Below are 26,110 nucleotides of genomic sequence, written 5' to 3'. Positions count from 1 at the left end.
TCTGAATACATGCCTTAAACTTTCCTTAAACTAGCTCCAGCATTTCTGCATTGATTAATGGCCTATCAGATTAACAGCGGGGGTCCCTGGCAGTCCCATTCAAACTGAATTGGAATGCCAGGGATCCCTGCTGTGTTAATCCTATGGGTCGTTAGTCAATGCAGAAATGCCTTAAACGTGCCTCAAACTAGCCCAGAACATACCCAGCACATACCCAGAATGTAACCCGGCTAGTTTAAGGCAAATGTTAGAATAAACGTTGCCTCTACTGTAGTTGCCATAGTCAGTTCAATGTTCCTTGTGCACACAAAGGAGATATGCTAGTAGCTTGATTTTCTTTCTTTTTATTTATTTATAAAATAATTCACCAGGAAGTAAAACATTGAGAGTTACCTTTCGTTTTAAATTATGTCCTGGGCACAGATTTACTGTATGTTGACAATAAATGGTTATATTAAACAAACAGAGTTTATACAATCAATTTCCAGACATTTCATGGGCCGTTATAGATATGATTATGGGCATATGTAACATTTATAGATATGGTTAAAATTGTGTTAGGAGAGGTGGGATAGGCCTGGAATGTTTTGTGTCAGAAGAGGCCCTGCCTCAAGAAACTTGAAGTCTATTAGACAGGGTAAGTTGAAACATTGGGTATATGGGATGGGAGGGCTGGTGAATTTCAGATTGCAATAGAGCATTACCAAACATCAGGAAATTGCAGCATATGGCTGGCACTGTTTGGCTGTCACCAAAGGCTCTCAGCCTTTGGGACGACACAGATGTAGGCTGAAGAGGTTCAGAATTAATGAAGCTGTGGTTTGAGAGTCCATTGTCCTCCTGGGTCATTAATGTTCCAGCGGGTGGGCTGACGAAATTCATAGCAGTAAGCAAACACAGATGTTAACCCTTGTATGCGGATTCTGTGTAGCTCTAGTGGAATCCTTTCAGGTGTTCCACTTTTGGGGCGACGCAGATGTACGCTCAAGGGGTTCAGGATTAAATACAAGTGTGAGAAGTAGATCTCAAAGTATGCTGTGACAATGGTGCTACACACTAGCTGGTAGAGCTCATAATGTTAAATCTGCTGCCCAGAATATTAGAGATAAAGTTGATTCTATTCCACACAAGGTGCCTTAGATATCAACTAAATATTGTTCTCATGTAAATCTTTAAGGAAGTGTGGGATATGAGTCATTTAAAAATCTGCATATCTCATTAGCATATTTCCCAGTTATCTTAGGTGAGCTCCTTTTTGTGCACCAGGAACATTAACATTAGCAACTGGCAATGGAAAGTGGAAGGGGTCTGCTTTTAAAGAAAACCAGTGGGTGACAACTACAGGTGTGAGCAGTGAGCAGCTCAAATGTATGCTGTGACAGCAATGCTACTCAACAGATGGTTTGCTCAGACACCTAGAGCTGCTGCCCAGAATTGCAAAGCTATGACAACATGAACAACAGAACACGCATGAATTGATGTAATCCACCGCCGCTAACCAGGAGCAATCTCCCACCCCCCCGATAATATACAGGAAGGTGAAAAACACAGTGACTGCCATATAAAGTAATATAGAGGAAACTATACAAGTCAAAAAAAGTATTCAGGTGCGAGAGTTCCTGGTATGAAGAGGGTTGTGATGAAAGGAGGGGTTTGGGTTGCACAGAGGAGTTGTTGGGCATGACCAGGTCAACAATGGGGAGTCCAGCAGGGTGAGTAGGAACAAAACAGGGGCAAGGACTAGAAACAAGGACAAAAACCAGCAACATGAATAAGGTACAAGCCAATGAGAAATGTTCCAGAAGCAAAATAACCAGATAAAGTTTCAGAAATTTCCAAAGAAAAATAACCTGTTACAGCAGCAAATGTATCAGGCATTTTTTTGGTTTATGTGGGGATCAATCAGGAAGTATCTCTGCTGGGCAATCAGCAATAAATCCTAAGAAACTGAGTTTGCTGGTGAAACCAGTTGAGGTCGTCGACATAGGAGTAGTCAGCATATGACACTATTCCCCCTGGACGGGCTGCATGCCCATAGAGCGGGGTACTGTACAGGCTTGGCAATTTGAATGGGGATGGAAAAGTCAAACTAACCCTAGCACATGTATGTCTGTGGCCTGTTCCCAAGAATGGTTCGTATCCTTTGCAGTCGGTCAAATACTCCAAAATATTCCTCGTATTCTCTAACATCCATTATGTCACCACAGGTGGTCTTCCCTAGGAATATGAGCCAGACAAGCTATTTTAAACAATGACACATGGAAGATGGGATGATGATCCACACAATTGAAAATGGTCCCACTTATCTGGGTTTTAGTTTTGGGTGATAGCCAACAATGCACAAGTGCTTTAAAGAAAGCCAAACCCTACCTTATACCTCACCGCACACTGAGGTACAGGTCTTTGTTTGTCAGCATACTGTTTATATATTAATTTGGAGAGTAACAATTTCCGTGCTACCTTGTTCTGTTCCTTGATCAGGCAGCATGCCATGTGCGGTGCAGCTGGTACGTCTTTTGCCATATATACCATTGGCAATGAAACTATGAGCACTTTGGGATATTTAACAGAAATGCAAAAGAATAGAGAAACGTTGGTGGTGATATGAATGTGGTTGTCATATGCAAATTCAGCTAAGGGTAAGAGATCGATCCAATTATCCTTTGTTTGATTTATATAACTGCAGAAATATTCTTCGAAGATTGGCTTACTCTTTCAGTTTGACCATCAGTCTGTGGGTGAAATGCTGAGGAGTAATGTAATTGAATAGCCAAACTGGAAGTAAGTACCTTCTAAAGCCAAGATGTAAACTTGGGTCCTTGATCAATGACCATGCTCAACAGTAATCAATGTAGGCGATACACATGATGCAGAAACAGAGAGGCCAAGGTCGTAATAGAGGGGAGGCTGGGTAGGACTACTAAATATTCAATTTTAGAAAACACGTCTATGATTACGCATATTACATAATTATTTTGGGATTTTGAAAGACCAGTGATAATACCCATAGAAAGCCTTTATCAGGGCTTAGCTGACAATGGCAATGGATGGAGGAGCTCATGATATTCCTGTTTAGACAGCTTTATTTGAGCACATAGCACACAACATTGGACTTACAGTATCCTTCTACATTTTTCATTTCATGCCACCAAAACCAATGTTGTATGAGTTCGAGAGACTTTTGTATTCCTGGATGACATGCTAGTGGAGTGTCCTGACACCACTCAAGAAATCTTACACGTGTTCTCTTTAAATGCCCATCAATCCTTGTCCCCTGGACCAGCCTCCATCTCCTAGGGTGCATTCGGATGTTCTGAAAATATATATATAATCTTTCTAACTCAGTGTGCGTGATCTGTAATTGAGCTTCCCAGGCGGTAGGATCTGTAGCTGCAATAACATTCAGAGGCGTTAAGATTGGCAGTGGTTCAGGGCAGTACCAATTGGCATATGTATATGGTGCAAGGCATTAGCCTTCAGATGTCTAATTCCCAGTCGGTATGAGATAATGTGTTGAAAGCATTCAAAAAACAACATCCATCTTGCATGTCTAGGACTAAGGACCATAGGTAGTTTTGCAACTTAGGAACCCCTTCTTGATTGCCAAAAGTCCTTTGTCAAATATGATGTAGTTTATGTCTGGACCCGTTAATTTTTATGAATGGTATGCTATGGGATATAGTATATTTTATTTGTCGTGTTGTGACAAAATGGCCAATAGAGCAGTGTTGGAGATGTTTTTTCTCTAGTCCTAGCAAAATCCAATTCTCTGGCATCCTACCTGACATTTTCAGTGACCATGCAATAGTGTACTGTGTAAGGAAAATCAGATCATCCCTATTAAGCGCTAAAGTTCTGCTCACTAGAACACTTAGAAACTTTAACCTACAACAGTTTCTGGCTGAACTTGCCAGCTGCCCTTGGCACAGAATCGACTTCATTCCCAACCCCGATTCTGCGCTCGACTATTTCCAATCAGAGTTTTTAAAATTCTGGATACCCATGCTCCACTTTGCAGAATAAGAATACAGGGGGTCAACCTTCCATGTGTTACAACCGACTTTATAGTGCTCTCCCATCTTAGGGATGTCTTGTGGAAAAGCTACAAAGTAACAGGCACTACTAAGAATCTTAATAACTAAAGATGCCTGCAGAATATGTGCACAAGGCAAACAAGGCACGCAAAAACCCAATATTACTCTGACAATCTTCATCAGAATGATCAAATCCAGCTAACTTTTGGAAGGTTATCAACAGTATATTCCAGCATTCTAGCCATCAACAACCATGTAATATCAATAAGGAGGATATTACCCTGGAAAATCCCACTGACATTGCAAATACAGGGTACATTCAATGAATACTTTGTGGGGTGTGCTACAAATTTATTAGCGAAACGCAACCTGAACTATGTACATGAACCTCATTCTGGGAGTACCTCCATAGCCCCACCCTGTCCCAACACTGCCCACAGTTTTCAATTAGTTCCAGTATCTGAAGAGGAGATAACCCAAGCACTCCTCAAATTAAAACTAAACAGCCAATGTGGACCTGACCTACTGCAATCTGTTCCTAAGACTTGGTGCCCCAGCCATTGCCTAACCTCTTGCTTCCCTAATCAACTTTATCTTGTCTTCAGGCCATGTCCCGAAGACCTGGATAACTGCCAGAGTTGTCCCAATCTTCAAAAGTGGGGACAAAAACACTGTCTCAAACTACAGGCCAATCTTTCTCCTCCCAATACTATCCAAAGTCATGGAAAAATGTGTTCACTCCAATTAAGCGATTACCATTCCAAGACAAATTTCCCTAGCCAATTCCAATATGGTTTTCGCTCCAAACACTCCACAGTAGCTACCCTCCTAAAAGTTTGCAATGATATCCAGTGTGGAATGGAACTGGGACAACTTACTGGTGCAATATTCCTAGATTTGGCAAAGGCTTTTGATACTGTTGATCATGATATCTTGCTAAACTCCAGTGCTCTGGAATAGGGAAGCATGCTTTAAACTGGTTTCATTCCTACCTATCAGGTACTGTAGATCCCAAAATGTGTCTATCTTGGGTACTAACTCCAACCCCTTGTTTTTCACCTGTGGTTTCCCGCAAGGCTCTGTTCTGAGGCCCGTACGCTTCTCAGTGTTCATTAATGATCTTCCTACAGCTTGTAAGGGAACCTCAATACACTTGTATGCAGGCACACAATCTTATATGCACACATCCCTAACCTCTCTGACATTAGACATGTTCTTCAATCTGACTTTTGAGACTCGAAAATTGGATTTCCAAAAACAAACTGTTTCTAAACACTGACAAGACAGTAACAATGGTATTTGGGAACAAGGCTAAATTTCTAAAGCTTCCAATGAAGGAGTTACAGATCAGAACCAACTCTAATACTATCCTAGCCCCTGTTACTAGTTTCAAATATTTGGGCATATGTTTGACTCCCATTTAACATTTGGGTTGCACATTGATACCCTGTCATCCAAAACCTATGCCATACCAGGTTTACTATATAGGAACAAATTCTCCCTAAGTCTGCTGGTTAGAAAACACATTGCACAGCAGATGCTGATGCCAAATATAGACTATGGGGACATAGTATATGGCAAGGCACCCCAAACTCACCTTGGCAAACTTGATACCCTCTACAACTCAATATGCCATTTTGTCCTCCAATGCAATTACAACACATATCACTGAGAAATGCTCAAAGAACTAGATTGGTCATCATTTGAGTCTAGGCGCAAAGTTCATCTCTCCTGTCTTGCCTTCAAATACTTTCTTGGCAAGCTACCTGCCTCTCTGAACAAGCTCCTCACCCCTACCACATACAGCATTTATCATCTATCTCCAAAAGACTGTTCATGGTTGTGACGGGGAGGAAAGGGTTAATACCTGATTTGCTATGCATTACTGTTGTTGCCCTGTCCCCGCCATTTTTATTCCCCATTTGCAGGCCATTCCCTGTCTGCGAGGGTAAAAGACAAGATGCATTGCTTGCCATGCCCTCTAACCGACATAAGATGGCAGATCTTAAATGTAAGGCAGGAGGTATTTTTCTGTAAGTCCAAGCAGGAATTACTTGGACATCCAGCTATGATATGGGTGAATGAGCTGGCGCTATTTTTATGACCATGCCTCAAAAGGCTGTAGTTATTTTTATGATGGAGCCTCAAAAGGCTCTCACAGATTTAGAGTCCCCCTGTATAAAAGGGTGTCAATTATGAAAAGATGCAGAGACCCATAATGTATTAAATACTGGCATACTGATGCACAGCAGATGTCAGGCTAGTGACACCTTTGATTCAGAAACCAGACACAGTGGCACCAAGTTATGGGTGTAGCCCAAGTATGCTAAGTGGCATGGGCGTCAACCTGACCCATGCGCCCTGCCCACCGGACAGCATTTTTGACCGGTCTTATGAACTGTGGGTAACTTGGCTAATCGTGTTTTTTTTTGTTCCCACGAGGGGATTGGATCAACATGTTAAAGATAGATTTGGGCAGTCTATAACTGTGGCTCCCCAAATATCCCCAGGGTGTGATTCCTGAATTTTAATCCATGATGTAAAGATGCAAGACTTTGTTCCAGTATAGCAGCAACCAGTCCAGGAGTGAAGGGGTTAATAACCACATAACCACAGGACTTTTAAAACCAAGAACCAAGGCTGCATTTCTTCCGCTTGCAAGCAGAGGACAATTTCTTTTGTTTCAAAGGACAATTTCTTTCATTCCCTTATTCCAGTAAGTGTTGTTTTCAAGTGTATTCTGCAGATGTCGTGTGTTTGTCTATTAAGGAAATAAATCAAAATTTATTTTGCAACTTGTTCTGTTCAATCAAGTACCCAGAAATATAAATGTGTTGATAAAAGTTGGTGTCATCGTGACAATGGTCCCAAGGTTGAACAAATTATCTGGCCGCTCCTCCTTCTCTTACTGTGCACTGAGAGACAACGGAAAGGGTAGGGAGTGATCACAGAACCATACTAATTGTGTAGTTAAGTAATAAATAAGGTAATCAGATAGTGGGTGCAAACTGTGAACTGACTAGTGAATCAGAAAAAGGGGGGGGGGAAGGGAAACACAAAATGATTGTGCCCCTAAAGAATTCACTAAACTGCACACCACTAGGTATAAAAAATAGCTTTTAATAAATTGACTTAAAACATATATTACCAAAGATAGGTGTAACGTGAGTTAAAAATAAATTAAATCGAAAAAAAGGTGTCAAGCATCTATGTCATCTAGTGTGTATGGTGTCAATATCCCATTTTACCAGCTAATGATGGTGGGATTCAAAGGCATAGGATGCAATAGGTCAGGGTATTAACCCCTCTGGATCAGCTGTTAGACCAGATGGTAACTGTATAGAAGTCAGCGAGAGCAATTGAGGATTGATAAATAACCTATACCCCTAGCATGAACACACAGTTAGCTATTGAGTGATTGTGGCTATCACATTAATGGCATATCTTGTTAATGCAAGGATTAACACTCACAGCCACAATGTTGACAAACACATAGCATATACTCTATACGAGTGCATACACACTGATATAGGGGGGGGGGGGGATAGCCACAGTACTCGCTGACTGCACAACCTAGGCTAAATGAGCTAAGTTCTGTGATATAAGCATACTGAACCAGGAACCTAACAAAACTACATTAAAACAGCTCCAAGTAGGAGACTGACAACATTGCACGTCCTGGCTAATCGTGGTTTTTTTTGTTCCCACGAGGGGATTGGATCAACATGTTAAAGATAGCTTTGGCCAGTCTATAACTGTGGCTCCCCAAGTATCCCCAGGGTGTGATTCCTGAATTTTAATCCATGATGTAAAGATGCAAGACTTTGTTCCAGTATAGCAGCAACCAGTCCAGGAGTGAAGGGGTTAATAACCACATAACCACAGGACTTTTAAAACCAAGGCTGCATTTCTTGCGCTTGCAAGCAGAGGACAATTTTCTTTGTTTCAAAGGACAATTTCTTTCATTCCCTTATTCCAGTAAGTGTTGTTTTCAAGTGTATTCTGCAGATGTCGTGTGTTTGTCTATTAAGGAAATAAATCAAAATTTATTTTGCAACTTGTTCTGTTCAATCAAGTACCCAGAAATATAAATGTGTTGATAAAAGTTGGTGTCATCGTGACAATGGTCCCAAGGTTCAACAAATTATCTGGCCGCTCCTCCTTCTCTTACTGTGCACGCCATAACTGGAACAGTCTACCTGAGACTCTCCCTACCGCCACCAGTCAAGTTCTTTCAAAACTAAAGCTGTCTCACATTTTATCTGGTCTGTAACTGTTATATACGCCTATAATATATATAATCGTTAACTGTGCATACAATGTCTTGTATATAATGTACTGTATAACCCTTTTCATTCATTGTAACTATGTATTTGTCATTTTAATGCTGTGTCCAGGACGTACTTGAAAACAAGTGGTAATTCTCAATGTATTTTTTCCTGGTAAAACATGTTACTGTATAAATAAATAAATAAATAAATACATAAATAAATAATAGTCAATACATGGGCGATGGTCCCCTGTTTTCTTTTGTACAAAAAAACGCCATAAACCTGCCGGAAATGTGGAATGTCATATAAAAACTTCCCGTAGGCTCTCATCAATGTATTTCAGTACCTGGTCTTCTTCAGCGGTCAATAAATATGTCTTGCCATGAGGTATTTCTTTTCCTGAAATTAGGTTGATGTGACAATTGTAGGGAGCAAACTTCTGAGTCAACCATGAAATGTTCCGAAGGTTTACTTAAAGCATTTCTATTAAGCGTCACAGTATATAATCTTTGGAGACATTTTGCCTGAAAAGGTGAGACAGAAAGAAGTAGTTAGCAATGGAATGCACATGAACACTTTGAAATATGATGCGTTTGTTAAATCAAAATGAATGCGATCCTTAGTATTCATGCGTAATATAATTGTTTTGTATGTGATGGCCCCAGACATCAACAATCATCCATCTCCTGATCTGATGAAGTTTTTTTTTTTGGTGTGTTTTTTAAACATGGGCATGGAGTGGAACATGGCATACAGTACCTCCATATAGTTCCTGGCTTTCTGGAATAAACCAATACTTTCAAAGTTAAATGATCATGCAATCCCACAAAAACTACTAGTAATAAAAGGTGTGTTAGTGTATTCACCATCTGTTCTGGTTTAGGAGTGATGATTTCTACAGGACTAATGCCCAGAGGTACCCACCTACCTCAGAGCATACACATTTCCAGTCTTTACTCATGAACATTCTCTTTCATATTGTAATGTCCTTTTTTTCACAACATAAGCATAACATTTTATTTTGTCTGCATCTTTTCACGTCTGAGGATGGAGGCTGTCTACTACTATTTGCATTGGTTCTGGAGATGTGGCATTCCCAAAATTGTAAAAGGATTTATTAGTCGTAGTTCTAAAAGTGGGCAGCATGTTTTCATGCTGTCGTTAATGCCGTCGTTCACTTAACTACTGATCCAGTTAAATTGTCACATTGACCAGATCATGGTAGCGAGAGTGGGCAACATTTGGGCAAGGGCATCCTTAAGTTCTTCACTTAACCCATGTTGGAAAACTGCCACAAGTGATTCTTCTGACCAATTTAATTCTGCTGTAAGTTGTTTGCAGGGGGTCACATAAGTGGACAAATCCTAATTCCCTTGGCCTTTAGGTTAACATTCCTATGCCCTTGGTTTGTGTAGCATATCACTTTTTGAACATTTGTCTAAATTCTTGCATGAACTAAGCATAGTTTCAAATTGTTGTGTTATTCCTACCAACTGTAGCAATGGTGTTGTCCATGCCAGTGCATTACCTCCCAGATTAGAGATGCCAAAAATCCGGAATCTATCGGTGGATTTCGAGTGATATAAAAATCAGCTTTTTTGACACTGATCTGCGGAATTCTGTGACTAAAAGGACATTATCAATCCATGACGGAATTGAATTCTGGTGAAAATCTAGCCCTCCTCTAGTGGTACATTGTGATATTAAACCATATGTGGTCATAACATGGAGGAATATTTTAAAGAAAAAAGAAGCCTTATTATCAGGCACAGTCCTTATACTGTACATGCTGGTTTAGAAAATCGTTATCGGGAATTCTCTTTTCAGAGTTTGTTTGCTTCGTTTATGGTGCCCAATTTACAAGTGTCTGCTCTGAAAGACTATTTAACACTGCTGGCGGCAATGTTAGTGAGTGACACAGAAGACTGAGCATTCATTAAAAGAATGTCTTTGATGAACATGGCATACAAATAAAAGGATTCCGAGTCCAGATGGGATAAGCTTATAATTTTAAGTGAAGATGAAAATGAGGATTGTGAAACAGACAATCTGGATGATTACCATAATATATCTAAAAGGAGTAGGATCTAATTGTTGCTAACCAATGAAGTTCAATGTGTCTTATTTTTAATTATGCTAGGCTTCTGTAAGAGATGTGTGTAGAGGTACATATAATGGACACCGATTTGGGTGCAATTATATCCTGGCTTTATTGAGCCTGTTCCTTTATCCAGGCAAAACATACAAAAACAACAAAATAACAAAACCCTATCCCTTTGTAAGAGCTAACTTACTTCCCCAGACCCTATTTGCAGGACTGGAGTGATATTCCCATTATCAGCCTATCACCCCCAAATCTCAGGAGGTACCTTAAGCAATTGGCCCTCCATGGCAGTCTCTGACAGGTTCCTGGGTCCTATTTGTCCAGGAAATCTAGGTCTCTGGGTGTCTTGGTGTCTTGATCTCAGCACAGCCTTTGTGCTCAAGACAGTGTCTGTGTGCAGGCATCTCTCCTCACCTTCTGTCAGCCCAAATGTGAGCTAACTAATCTCTCTCCTGTTTCTTACATGAGGCTTTTTACTGAGCTCTCATTAGTCCAGATGGAGACTAGTTAATTGAGTGTGCAATTAACTATCTCTCTGCTGGATTCTTAAAGCTCTGAGGCTGCTTTATTTAAACAGGGTAAGTCCCTGTTACATAACTCCTCTGTTTGTGGGAAGCTCGGGCTTGCCACGGCTAAAGCCCATCCTTTCACTCTCACTCGATATATCTCTGCGGCTCGAATGAGAGTGGATGGAGGAAGAGAACCCTTAGTCCTGCTGGGATTGGAGTCCTTTCTCCAGGTCAGTAATGTCTCCTCAAGAAGGTGCTTGAGCTCAGCACTCTTCAGTCACTCAAGGAGGTCTTTTCCCAAGCACAGTCTTTTTCTGACCGCTTGGTCACGTTATTTCCCCTGCATCGGGCAATACTTTCTTCCCTAAGTTTAGGGTGACTACCTGCATCGGGTTCTGTAGCCATATTTACGTGTGGTTCAAGCTGGGTGGAGTTTTTATCCATACCGATTGACTCCCGTCGTGTCTCAGTTTGGTAGTTACGTAGTGTTGTACGTGTTGAGGTGTGAACACCAAAACAGTTCTGCCTCAATCTAGCCAAAGACTGTATCTTTCTAGCGGCTATCTTCATTTTGAGGAATATGGCTTGGGCCCTGGAGCCACAGTAGCATGACTGTATTGGTATTGCGCTTCTCAGTCATAATTTGGTTCTTCTTTCCTGATTTGTGTGGAAAGTTGATCAGAGTAATGGGGTGGCATTTTGGATGTGCTTATAGCAATGCACAGCTTGCTTGGTTGTGATGTAGAACCTACAGACGAGACCACAAGTATTCTAAAGCTTGCCGTAAACTAGCCCGGTTACATTCTGGTATGTGCTGGGTGTAACCTGGCTAGTTTAAGGCAAGTTTAAGGCATTTCTGCATTGACTAATGACCCATAGGATTAACACAGCAGGAGTCCCTTGCAGTCCCATTCAAACTGACTTGCAGTCCCATTCAAACAGGGACTCCCACTGTTAATCTGATGGGCAATTAATTAATGCAGAAATGCTGGGTCTAGTTTAAGGCATGTACTGTATCCAGCATGTACCTGGGTCTTTTTGGCGATTGCCACTGGTTTGTGTTAGAATAACCATGGGCACTACAGTATATCTGGATTGAATCACACCAGCAGTTCCTTCTTTTTTTGTAGTATCTTTGCTGCAGACACTTCCTAACATTTGACTGGAGTAGGATTACACACTGCTTCAAATTTTCATAATTCTTTAGTTGACGTGGCATTCTCCATATGGATTGGAGAAGGCAGGCTGATTTATTCTGGCTATTTAGCCGACAAATTTTATATTGCTCTGTAGGCAGCCTGTATGGTGAGCGCTGCAGAGCGTTTTCACAGATATATTTCTCTTTCCAACCTTGCTTAAACAAGAGCTTGTAATACTTATGAATTACTCTGCTGCTTTTCTCTCTTTTAAAGAAGTTTAGATCATCAGCGAGAGAATCCTGTTTCTGGAGCTTGCTTTGAGTGTGCATCAACGCATTCTTCATTATATTTTGGAGCTCAGCGGATTTCTTCGCTCAGGTCGCAGCTGCTTGTCTCAGTTTCTGGACCTTCTTGTGCTCCCTCTGTACCGAGTCATCTGGCCTCTAAGCTTGGCCTCGAGCGATGCTCTGCTGATGCTCAGGGTAGCCTTCAGTTTCTCATGCTGCTTTGCGGGGACACACTGGGTAATCAGACGTTCCTGCAGCACTTGCAATGCTTTAGAAGCCTGCAAATATTCTTCCTGCAGAGATCGCTGCTTCTCTTTGGCAATCTGTATGTGTGCACGCAGACCTTGCAGTTGGTTCTGCAGTAGGTGTTCTGCTTGTGTGCGTTGCTCCAATGCTTCAAAAGATTTTTATTCAAATAGTTTCCTCATTTTTCTAGCTCATGAAGCTTTTCATTCTTTTTATTGACATGGTCAGTCAAATGAGAATTTTCAGCTTTCAGCCTTGTATTTTCTCTTTTTACTGTCTCTGTAATATTCAGGGCCTCCTTGTAGTCCTCCTTCCATTTACACACTTCTGAGTTGTGACTCCCGGTCTCCTGGTGTGCGTCTTTTATCTCTAGGTTGAGGGTGTGAAGCTCCTTCTGAGAGACTTTAAGCCTTTAAGATCCATACTAAGACTGTAGACATCTTTTTGAGAGATGTCCAGCTCCTCAGTGAGACTGTGAAGTTCCGTTTTAGAGACTTCCAGTTCTGTGCAGCAACTGCTGATCTCTTGGTGTGAGGCATCCACTGCTACACGGAGATTATGAACCTCATTCTGTTTTATGTCCACCTCTGTCCAGACACTGTTGATCTCCTGGTGTGAGGCATTCAGTTCTATGCGGAGAGTGTGAACCTCATTCTGAGAGACTTCCACCTCTCTATGGCAATTGTGAACCTCTTGCTGAAAGACTGTAATCTATTTCAGTGCCTCTTCATACTTCTTAGAGAAAACACTAGGGTTAGGGAGTGATCACAAAACCACACCAATTGAAACAAAATAATGGGTGAATATATGGTAATCAAAAAAGTGGGTGCAAACTGTGAACTGAAAAGTGGATCAGAAAAAGGGAGGGAAGGAAAACACAAAATGGATGTGTCTCCTAAAAGAATTCACTATACTGCACTACTACTTGATTTAAAATTTAACTTTTAATATATTTACATAAAACATATGTTACCAAATCGTCGTGTATTGTGCATTAAAAATAAATTAAATTAACAAGACCAGGCGTCCGTGTCAGTAAATGTGCGTTGGAATGGTCTCAAACAGCGAATTGTGGTTGAGATAGCAGGACACAAGACGCTAATAGTCAGGGTTTAAACCCCTCTGGGGCACCTATGAGACCAGGTACATGTATATATATAAATATAACTAACAGACTCAGTGAATGATTGTATCATGAAAATACTGCAGTCCTGCTTGGACTTATAAACCACAGAGCACTTAGGGATGTTAGTTAGAAGTGTATTACCATCCACTAAGTATAGGAGTGCAACTGATAGTGTGATAATGGAGGGTAAATGATTCACAGCATAGTGAAGCAATTGTTCACAGCGTTTTGGTCAGTGATTCACTGACCAAAACGCTGTGAACAATTGCTTCACTATGCTGTGAATCATTTACCCTCCATTATCACACTATCAGTTGCACTCCTATACTTAGTGGATGGTAATACACTTCTAACTAACATCCCTAAGTGCTCTGTGGTTTATAAGTCCAAGCAGGACTGCAGTATTTTCATGATACAATCATTCACTGAGTCTGTTAGTTATATTTATATATATATATACATGTACCTGGTCTCATAGGTGCCCCAGAGGGGTTTATACCCTGACTATTAGCGTCTTGTGTCCTGCTATCTCAACCACAATTCGCTGTTTGAGACCATTCCAACGCACATTTACTGACACGGACGCTTGGTCTTGTTAATTTAATTTATTTTAATGCACAATACACGACGATTTGGTAACATATGTTTTATGTAAATATATTAAAAGTTAAATTTTAAATCAAGTAGGAGTGCAGTATAGTGAATTCTTTTAGGAGACACATCCATTTTGTGTTTTCCTTCCCTCCCTTTTTCTGATCCTCTTCATACTTCTGTTTCAAAGTACAGGTAAACTCCATTATAACGCGGTCCTCGGGGTCCACCCCGAGACCACTGCGTTAGTAACGGGGTCGCGCTAATTTAAAAAAAAAATGGCCGCCGCGCGCCTGATAGGGAGGGAGTGAGGAGGGAAGGAAGAGGTCTGCACAACATGCGGGCCGCATGCCATCTGGCCTCTCTGTGGGGCCCTGGCCGGGCGCCAGTTAATTAAATACATTTAAAAAAAAAAAGTTTAAAAAACAGCGGCGACTCATCCCTCCTCCCTCTCCCGCCCAGCCCCCTCCCTCTCCCTCCCAGCCCCCTCCCTCTCTCTCCCAGCCCCCGGCAGCCGTGTGTTTTGTTTTTCTTCCGGAGAGTTCAGAGCATGCAGGGGGCGGGCTTAGGCTAGAGTACCGGTGAGAGAGGATGTGCTGCCTAAGGTAGGGGTGTGTGTGTGTGTGTGTGTGTGTGTGTGTGTGTGTGTGTGTGTGTGTGTGTGTGTGTGTGTGTGTGTGTGTGTGTGTGTGTGAGAAAAACGGGCTGGTGGGGGGGGGGGGGCTGCTGACATGTGAGGGGGGGTGGGCTGCTGACATGTAAGGGGGGCGTGGGCTGCTGACATGTGAGGGGGTAGGTGGGCTGCTGACATGTGAGGGGGGGGTGGGCTGCTGACATGTGAGGGGGGGGTGGGCTGCTGACATGTGAGGGGGGGTGGGCTGCTGACATGTGAGGGGGGTGGGCTGCTGACATGTGAGGGGGGGGTGGGCTGCTGACATGTGAGGGGGGGTGGGCTGCTGACATGTGAGGGGGGGTGGGCTGCTGACATGTGAGGGGGGGGTGGGTTGCTGACATGTGAGGGGGGTGGGCTGCTGACATGTGAGGGGGGGTGGGCTGCTGACATGTGAGGGGAGGTGGGTGGGCAGCTGACATGTGAGGGGGGGTGGGTGGGCTGCTGACATGTGAGGGGGGATGGGCTGCTGACATGTGAGGGGGGTGGGTGGGCTGTTGACATGTGAGGGGGGGTGGGCTGCTGACATGTGAGGGGGGGGTGGGCTGCTGACATGTGAGGGGGGTGTGGGCTGCTGACATGTGAGGGGGGGTGGGCTGCTGACATGTGAGGGTGGGATGGGCTGCTGACATGTGAGGGTGGGGTGGGCTGTTGACATGTGAGTGTATTGTGAGAGCTGAGTGCTGTGAGCAGTGTGCAGTGAGAGTGTGTGCAGTGAGAGTGTGTGCAGTGAGAGTGTGTGCAGTGAGAGTGTGTGCAGTGAGTGGGTGTGCAGTGAGTGTGTGGTGTGTGCAGTGGGAGTGTGTGCAGTGGGAGTGTGTGCGTGCAGTGGGAGTGTGTGCGTGCAGTGGGAGTGTGCGTGCAGTGTAGAGTTTGTGGAGTGTGTGCAGTGAGTGCTGGGAGTGTGTGCAGTGTGCTGTGAGCAGTGTGTGTGCAGTGAGCAGTGTGTGTGCAATGAGCAGTGTGTGTGCAGTGTGCAGTGTGTGCAGTGATGAGTGTGCAGTGAGAGAGTGTGCAGTGAGTGTGTGCAGTGAACAGTGTGTGCAGTGAGAGTGTGCTGTGTGCACTGTGCTGTGTGCAGTGTGCAATGAGAGTGTGTGCAGTGTGCAGTGAGAGTGTGCGCAGTGAGCAGTGTGTGCAGTGAGAGTGTGTGCAGTAAGCAGTGTGTGCAGTCAACAGTGTGTGCAGTGAACAGTGTGTGCAGTGAACAGTGTGTGCAGTGAGAGTGTGCTGTGTGCAGTGTGCAGTGTGTGCAGTGAGTGTGTGTGCAGTGAGTGTGTACAGTGAGTGTGTGCAGTGAGAGTGTGTGCCGTGAGAGTGTGTGCCGTGAGAGTGTGTGCCGTGAGTGTGTGCTGTGTGCAGTGTGCAAAAAAAAGTTTTTTTTTTTTTTAAAACGGGAGCCACATGAAAACCGCGTTATAACCGATTCGCGTTATAACGGGTCGCGTTATAACGGGGTTTACCTGTAGTAATAATTCGGTCAGATTTGCTCTGCTTTTCATCCATGGCGGTAATAGTAGTGTTCGCAATATCTCGATCCGTCCTTAGAACCTCCAATTCGGTCTTGGCCACAGAATAATTTGCGAACACAGTCTTCTGTAGCTCAGAATTATTTTCTCTTTCCATTTTCAATTCTTCATGAAGCAGATCACAGTTATGCCTGGCAGCTTGCAGTGCATCTTCAGGGCATGTCAAGGGATCGTCACTCATTGGTTCCGGCTTCGCTTCTCTGGTATGGTTGGTTGAGGGTTCCTCACTTTTGGCACTGACCATACACTTCTTTGTGTTACACGACATCTGCCTTGGGCCCTCTGGATATTCTGTCATCTGCATGACGAATCCTCCATTTTCTCTAGGCTGCAGAGCATCTCGGACCCTCTTTTTCTCCATGGGATCTGCAGGCATGTATGTTCCTTCCACGGTAAGTGAAGACCCGCTTTTCTTTTTCTGCCTTTTTGTTTTGGACAACTCTGTCCCATCAGGGATACTGGAGTCTCTGGCTTTATTTGAAACCTCAGCAGTTTCACTGTATCTGTAAAGACAAACAGACACAGATCATAGTGCAACACTGTAGGGTTAAAACAGGTCTACACTAATACACACACTGCACATATAACATAGAGACTCCTAGTGACTATAAAAACTATTTATTAAATAAAAAGAACTATGCCATAAAATGGTATGGACAAATGAGAAAATTCTCATTTGTCCATACCATTTTATGGCATAGTTCTTTTTATTTAATTTAATAAATAGTTTTTATAGTCACTAGGAGTCTCTATGTTATATGTGCAGTGTGTGTATTAGTGTAGACCTGTTTTAACCCTACAGTGTTGCACTATGATCTGTGTCTGTTTGTGTTTTTTCCCCTACATGGCCTGTCAAGCAGGTGCTGATCCCCTGAGGAGTACAGGATTATCCAATGAACTTTTGGCACCAGGTTTTTCTTTGTTTTCACTTTTTCTGTTAGTACTGACAGTATTACTAGGCAGCCTTTATATATATATTTTGTACTTGTCACACTGGTGTTTTAGTCTTTAGCGCTTGTTCACATTTTTTCTTTTTCACTGTATCTGTAAGGCTTTTCTTGCAGTTGCGTTAGCTGACAGGAATATTCGTGGTCATAGAGACCTGTTTGTTTGGTGCATACCGAGTTTAGGCACCTCCACCATTCTTTGAGTGTTTTGTGGATGTGACTCGGTTCAGGTTCCCCATAAGAGATATCTTCAACCTTATTCATATCCTCATAGGACTGGAAGGGCCACTCTTTTGTGGGGTAGGGTTCATTACAGGAACGCCAAATCTTGTCTTCCCTTTTGGTGCTATCAGGCGTATTTTTCTTCCTGACCTCTGGAGGTGCTATTTTCACTGTATTCGCTGGAACCCCAGCTGGTAGTCCTACAGGTGGGAAGACTTTGCTTGTAGAGTTTGTAGCTCTCACAGGCATCTCTGTATAATTTTTCTTTTTCTTCTTTACTTTTCAGATTCTGAGACATCAGTAGTATTATGCACACATTCTTTCTCCACAGTGATACTGGATGTGCACTTGCTAAGAAAAACTTCTGCATTTTCCTTGTTACCACAGTGCATTGCTTGATCATGCAGTTCCTTGGCACGTTGAAAAAAAATATTCCTGCCTCTTTTCTGGAGCTACATAGGGATCATCCTCATCATCCGAATAAGGCCTGAAGGGACACTGCTCTGTGTGGCTGGGCTCTTTACACCAGAACACATTTTCTTCCCCATTCTTGCAGAATCTGAATTTTACTTCAGCTGGGCGGCCGTTTTAAAATCCCATTTTTTTTTTATTTTTTCTCACCAGTGGTGGGGTAGACTCTGGTCACAGCATCAGTCCCTTGTTGGGGTCACCATTTGCCACATTCCTCCCAGTCAAACTGTGGGGTTGTGGCTTTCTCCAGTCCAGTTGTAGCTTTCCTGCCTGGATGTGTTGCCTTTTAAATCTGGTCACTTATGCACTTTGTTTTGTTGCGCAGGCTGTTTGCAGAAACTTAAGACCAACTCTCCATCTGCAGCTGTCTCCCTGCGCAGAAGGTAAGATGCGGGGCAGTATTTCTTTCCCCTACATTACGTAGATACCATTATATGGGTCTCTACATCATGAAGTGGATACTATATAGCCATATTTGGTCTTCTACATCATCAACAGTGTTACATGTTATGTGCAGACCCCTTGATGGTGAAGATGATTTTTCCAGTGGCCAGAAGAACAGTAAGTCTTGCTATATCTTCACTACACGCACTTACTGATGTTCTTTTTTGTGCGGTGACCAAGTGCTACTGTGGTTTTATTTACCCAAGAGGATTAAGAGATAGGAAATACATATTGCTCTATGTGTGCCATCTTTCAAGATAAACTTGTACTAACAAAAGTACTATATTACTGATACTTCTTTGGGTGACCTAGTTTTACTGATATTTAGTTTATTTAAAAGGAATTGCAGGGGCCCTTTCTCACCACTGGCATCTCGACCACGGGGGCAATAGCAGCCATACATTTTAAGCAAATAGCAGGTTTTCAACCAAAATTAACATTGTTTATTGTAGGGAGTAAGTGGGGGGCAGGGGGGAGTGTGTGTTGGGGCCATTGATTGTCAAGTTGTAGAATGGGGGAAGGGGTTGATAGGGCCCAGAATTCAGTCGTAACCTTGGATCTGGCAAGTTATGGAGTGGGAAGGGGAATGTTGGGTTCCAGTATTAAGCCATGGCCTGGATCCCAGTGATCTGTTGATATGGGGTGGGGGGGGGGGGAGAGGCATAACAGATGTCGATGCCAAGGATGCAGAAATGGTTTATGCTCTGGTGAGTTATAAGGAATGGGGTGGGCACTCTAGAAGTATTCTTGGAGATGGAAGAAGCATATTTTAAGCCCAATAGGGGTCTCCCTTTTAATCAGGGTTTGAGCAGGGGATGTGCAATCAGCACATGGTCACCGCCTGCAGAGTGGGCTCTATAGAAAGGGGATGTTACAGTACCTCACAGCAATGCACACTGAGGACTATAGCCAATACCTGGAAAGTTAGTTGGAGAGGTCCTGGGGAGAGATGGGGAGTGTGGCACTACTGTGTTACAGATGTAGCACTATTTACTATCCCTGACACTCTATAAATGGACCCCCACAGGCAGCCATGGCTTTTATTTTTCCCAGAGCTGCGGCTGTTTTCTGGGGATTCGTTCTTCCAAATCTTACCAGCCATTGAGAGAATTACTGCTGCTGGTGGATGCCACAGTCAGGATTCCACAGCTTCCCACAGAAGTGGGTACAGTAGGTTTGGTTACATATCTATCAGGCAGAGCAGATTGGAGGTTAAAAAGACATTGTTTGACTAAACCTGAAGGAGACAGGAGTCCAGGGAATAGGCTCAACGACAGGATAACTGTTATTCCAGGACTACAGCCCAAGCCCATGGACTCAAGAGAAGTTTTGGGCATTGGGTTTGTTACAGTTGGACTAATGTGTACAGCGGGAAGGAGCTTGCAACAGGTCGTTTTGTTTAACCCAGAGGCATGTATGTTATGAATAAAGATATTCTATATTTGATCATAATTGGTAGAGCATATAATAAAAGGAGGAGACCCTCCTCATTGCTGAATTGCACCAGTAGAGTTAAAACTTGTGGTGTTTCTTACGATAAGTTTTTACATAATTTTTTTCCAGTTAGTTTTCTAATTGTTTTTTTAAAAGTTGATACTTTTAAGCTTTTTTCATGTTTTACGCTCTTATTTTTGTATCTTCCTGCCTACTTTTTTGGTTTTGTCATCATTTTTAAAATCCAAAACCAAAGAAATTGTGTTTCTGCAAAACCAAATCCACAACCAAAACATGGAAAAAATTACAACCAAAACCGAACCAAAAATTTTTTTGAGACCAAAACCATGTCCCAAACAAAAACATAATTTTTTTAAATAAAAACACCAGTACAAGTGTTACTGCTTACACTTACAAAACTCAACCAAACTATCAGACTATATTCGGAACAAAGCTCTATCCTGGATCTCATCCTACCTCTCCCATCGTACTTTCAGTGTCTCTTCTGCTAACACCTCCTCCTCCTCTATTGATCTCTCTGTGGGGGTACCCCAGGGCTCTGTCCTGGGACCTCTTCTCTTTTCTCTGTACACACTCTCTCTAGGTGACCTAATAACATCTTTTGGGTTCAAATATCACCTCTATGCTGACGACACACAAATATACTTTTCAACACCCGACCTTACACCTGCTGTACAAACCAAAGTTTCTGAATGTCTCTCTGCTATATCATCCTGGATGGCTCTCCGCCGCCTTAAACTCAACATGGCTAAAACAGAGCTCCTCATACTTCCTCCCAAACCTGGCCCTACTACCTCCTTCCACATTACTGTTGGAACTACGATCATTTACCCAGTAGCCCAAGCACACTGCCTAGGGGTCACACTCGACTCCTCTCTCACATTCGCCCCTCACATTCAAAACATTTCTAAAACTTGTTGCTTTTTCCTCCGCAATATAACAAAGATACGCCCTTTCCTCTGTTGCTCGACTGCTAAAACGCTGACTCAAGCCCTCCTTCTCTCCCGTCTTGATTACTGTAACCTCCTGCTGTCCGGCCTTCCTGCCTCTCACCTGTCTCCCCTACAATCTATCCTAAATGCTGCTGCCAGAATCACTCTACTCTTTCCTAGATCTGTCTCAGCATCTCCCCTCATGAAATCCCTCTCCTGGCTTCCGATCAAATCCCGCATCTCACACTCCATTCTTCTCCTCACTTTTAAAGCTTTATACTCTTCTGCCCCTCCTTACATCTCAGCCCTAATTTCTCGATATGCACCATCCAGACTCTTGCGTTCTTCTCAAGGATGTCTTCTTTCTACCCCCTTTGTATCTAAAGCCCTTTCCCGCCTTAAACCTTTTTCACTGACTACCCCACACCTCTGGAATGCCCTTCCCCTCAGTACCCGACTAGCACCCTCTCTATTCACCTTTAAGACCCACCTTAAGATATACTTGCTTAAAGAAGCATATGAATAGCACTGTGGATATTCTGAACACATGATACATAAAGCTTGGCCCCCTGCAGACACACTTACCAGAACTCCCTCCTACTGTCTCTGTACGTTCTCCCTACCTACCAATTAGACTGTAAGCTCCTCGGGGCAGGGACTCCTCTTCCTTAATGTTACTTTTATGTCTAAAGCACTTATTCCCATGATCTGTTATTTATATTATCTGTTATTTATTTGATTACCACATGTATTACTACTGTGAAGCGCTATGTACATTAAAGGTGCTATATAAATAAAGACATACAATACAATACAATTATATTAGCACATCAGTTTAGTTTTTTACGGGGGTATTGCTGTTTTCAGCATGAATGAACAGTGGGAAAATGGGACAGAAAGGAGACAATTTTAAACAGAGCAGAAGAAGCAAATAAATCGTTAGCGAGTTATTAGATTTGAATGATAAGGTGGGCAGAAATGAGATGAGTTTTAGTTGAGTTTTTGTTAATTTGTTTCATTGTATGTGCTAAGACATTTTGATAACTTTACAGTACTGTATAAATCTATATGTAAATTATTATGAACAAATAATAATCACTATTGCGTTGTTAGAGTTACAGTATAACATTTATTTTAAAGTGCATCATATTAATTACAGTACATTCATTTATAAGTACAGTACATTAGAAATGTAATTGCTATGTACAAATTTCTTCTGGCATTCACTGTAATTAGAAATGTACTGTATTTGTCATTTTAAGGCTGCAATTGACATAGTAAGAAAATAAATTTCAGAAATGCTTAATATCTTGTAGGAAAGATGGATCAAAAGAACCAATAGTAGAGATGAGGACTGAGGATGAAAGAATTAATAATCATGATGGAAGTCCAGTAAATGAACCAAATGAAACAACACCTCTTACAGAACCTGAGTATGTATATTATTGTTGTTATTCATTGTAGTTTATTTCAAATATATTTACTGCACATATGTGTATTAACATTGAATGAATAAATAAATAATGTAAAGGTTTTCTAAAATACTGTAGACATCCAGTAGTTTGACTCATTGAAATTATCAGTGGTATCCTCAATGCACCTCATTTAAACATGGTGAGAATTTGTTATGATTCCTTACAAACATTTTCTCATAGAGTGGTATTACCAAATATTGTTGGTCTGGTCTAGCTTAGCTAATTAGCCGGGTAGATAGGTTTAACCGAGTTTAGTTAGCTTCCCTAACGGGGATAGGCTTTTGTTTATGTTTTGTATTTCTTAAAGGGATAGCGCGCCCATTGTTTTGTTATATTTTTGGACAAATAAATCCACCAGCATAATTGTGTCGTCTCCTCGCTAACCATGTTCATCCTGCCAATATATATATATATATAAAAACACAAACAAAATACCCGCAACAGATTGCTATATCGCTATGATAACGGACACTAAAGTCATGTAAATAAGATGATAAATATATAATCACCCCTGACGGTGCTAAGGGCAGTAAATATATAACAAAAAGAAACACAGGACCCTTAAAACAGCACTCTAGTACTGTACAGTATGTCCAAAAAAGTACAAAATTGTATTCAAGCAATATCAGAAAATATATATATATAACATAAAGTTAAAATTCCTGAAATCCCCAAAACCTGCTGACTGTCAACTATAATTCCTGTGGTGTAAGTATACAAGACCATATATTTATCACAATGATGGGTTCAATTTCAGCCCTCCTATCGTGAGGTAGGGTATTTAAGGAAGAAGAAGAAGACTAGTACTTACTACCACTCCTGCCCTGGCGAAGAGTAGCTTCCTACGCGAAACGGACCGTTGTTTTTAGATAACGTAATTCTTCTGACGTCGGTGGTGGCGACCTGTGGTGTTAGGAGCACCAGTGTACCGAGGATATTGACATCCACCCAGCTGTACTGGTACTGTAGTATCAAGCGCTGGCACACATATATCCTTTCTCTCCTGCTTACACTTACTTACCTGACATATTAGACTATGCGTGCATCACAGTGCTATATGGATATGGCTCATTGATCTGGTACACACTGTGATACCCGATGGGCTTAAATTAAACCCAGGTAACAGGTTATTTTAGGTGTTTGAATGCTATGTGTATACACCAGCAGCACTACTTCTCCTTTTTTTCCTTTGGAGTGTTACTAAAAACACTATCCATGTACATATATTGTATCAATTTGTGCTTGTTGCAAGCTTATAAGCTTATATGTTAGCAGTATTTTGAGAAGTTTGGGTTATGTTACCACACACATGAATTGTTACACTGTATCAATACTCCTACTATTTTGTAGGTAGCTATTTGACATACTGTCAGTGTGAATTAAGGCAACCAGCGTTTATACAGTTTACTATTAGGAGATCCAAACTAGGAATCTCTGTGTATCTCTGTGGATATATTTCATGTTTAACACCATATATATTCTGAGACATATTCTCCTTTATATGAGAGTTTCCATGGTGGGCTTTGGAGGAGCCTTCTTCCTCTATGAACTCCGTGTCACCACCACCTAATTTTAAATACACTTGTGTTTATACCCTACATTCTCTGCTTACGTCCCCTAGTATGTTTTAATAAAGCTTTTTTTGTTTTGCGTCGTTAGGCATAATAGGCTACAAGCCTGGGACTATATTTCTGTCCCACCTATTGTTTGTCCTCATTGAGTGCAATTGTGGGTTTCTTGTCCAGCCAGGATCTTTACCTTGACTGAATTTCTGTGTTCATATATTCTCTACCCTATGCACCATGAGATTTTTATGCTAATAACGGTATCTTTGGAGAGCGATAAGCATTTTGTGTGTTTTCATATATCTATACTGTACCAATTATATTGTGTGATTAGTTATCATAAGAAGTGTTCAGTGAATACTGTTATACCATAACCTAGTGTATTTACTGGTTACACTGTCTTGGGAGGGGCTATCCCATGCTGTGATTATGCCTGGCAGGAGGAGGCGCTGTATGTGTGTAAGTAAACAAGGTCACCCCAGGCTCCCTTCAGCAGAGGATCACGCCTCCTGTGAGACATTAGGTAAAGCACCACACGTAGTCACCCTTGACACTGGGGAAGGGGGATACATAGGTATACTTAAATCCAGCTACCAGAGTCCAGGAAATAGTTCCACATCCCTCCAATGTGAGCAGAGAAGAAAGAGATGTCTTCCGGCACGTTGATTCAAGTATAGTTATTGAACAAAGTTCATAAATGCAAAAGAAGACAACAATATATAAATAAAGATTATTTAACATACAAAAAAGTTACAATTAGGTACATACACTTACAAGTTGAATATGGCTTATATTTATATTTTTTTCTTCTCCGGAGTTTCAGAAGTTAATCAAACAGGCTAGATCTCCAATATGTTCAGAGTATATGGAAACTAAAGAGAGAAAAAGATCATAGCACAACAAATGTATTAACAAGAGACTTGGTTAGAACAATATTGCAATTACAGCCAGTATATGCAAAACCAGTGTTTTGGGGTATACACTCACCTTCTCTGTTTTCTTTTTTCCCCCTCTACATCCTCTCTGTCTTCCTCCCTTCTCCTTATGTATAGTAGAGGCAGCGATTATTCTAACAAAAACCAGTGGCAATTCCCCAAAAGACCCAGGTACACCCAGGTACATTCTGAATACATGCCTTAAACTTTCCTTAAACTAGCCCCAGCATTTCTGCATTGATTAATGGCCTATCAGATTAACAGCGGGGGTCCCTGGCAGTCCCATTCAAACTGAATTGGACTGCCAGGGATCCCTGCTGTGTTAATCGTATGGGTCGTTAGTCAATGCAGAAATGCCTTAAACATGCCTCAAACAAGCCCAGAACATACCCAGCACATACCCTGAATGTAACCCGGCTAGTTTAAAGCAAATGTTAGAATAAGCGTTGCCTCTACTGTATGTTGTTATTTCTGAATTCTCTCTCCATTTCTGTGGATAATACATTAGCTTTTCTCTGTGTCTGTTGTTGCCCCTTCTCTGTTCTAAAAAACTTATTCCCATAATTAGCATATCTCCCATCTGATGTGATGTTCTCAACGCTATCAGAATCGATGTGATTCCAATATCTCTGTTCCCTGTCTACATCTAATCTATATCTAGGCTCTCTTCTATTATCTTACTCTCATCTGTATTGAGACCTATTTTCATGATGTTCATAACGTTTTGGACTTTGTATGTATCTTCTATCTGGCTCTCTACCTGTCCACTCATTTTCTCTATTTTCTCTATTTTCTCTAGACTCCAGAGGTCTATGATTTTTACTCTCTATTACAGTATTTGTTTTCCTATCTGGGATACTTCTATCTCTTTGAAAATACCTATTTACACCTCTTGAGCCATTTTCTTTGATCTTCCAGTCTCTAAATTTGTTGGTCTCCTACTATTCTATTCTATTCTACTACTTCTATTTTATCCCGCTGAAATTTCCTCTTTTTTGTATCCATTGTCAGCTCTTCTATCTTGCCTAGCCTTTCTTTTACCTCAATTTCACAATATTTAAATTCCTCAAAATCCGTAAAAGCCTCCAACTTCTGTTGAGTTTCCTTTATTTGTGTATCTAATGTTTTTATTGACTTTCCTCTCTGGGTGATGATCAG

At 41.8% G+C, this 26,110-nt stretch overlaps 1 protein-coding gene across 2 annotated transcripts in view; it reads left to right on the top strand.

Annotated features, from left to right (window-relative positions):
- Positions 1–26,110, top strand: part of NCAM2 (neural cell adhesion molecule 2) — a 500,008-nt gene that overhangs the window by 467,459 nt on the left and 6,439 nt on the right. For both annotated transcript variants that reach the window (XM_075593954.1, XM_075593952.1), the window contains one exon: positions 22,294–22,410. In XM_075593954.1, coding sequence (XP_075450069.1) covers positions 22,294–22,410 — 117 coding nt within the window. The remainder of the gene's footprint in view (positions 1–22,293; positions 22,411–26,110) is intronic.

This window comes from Ascaphus truei, chromosome 3 (assembly GCF_040206685.1).
Source record: "Ascaphus truei isolate aAscTru1 chromosome 3, aAscTru1.hap1, whole genome shotgun sequence".
Lineage (NCBI taxonomy): Eukaryota > Metazoa > Chordata > Amphibia > Anura > Ascaphidae > Ascaphus > Ascaphus truei.
This window is presented reverse-complemented; position numbering and strand designations above follow the sequence as displayed.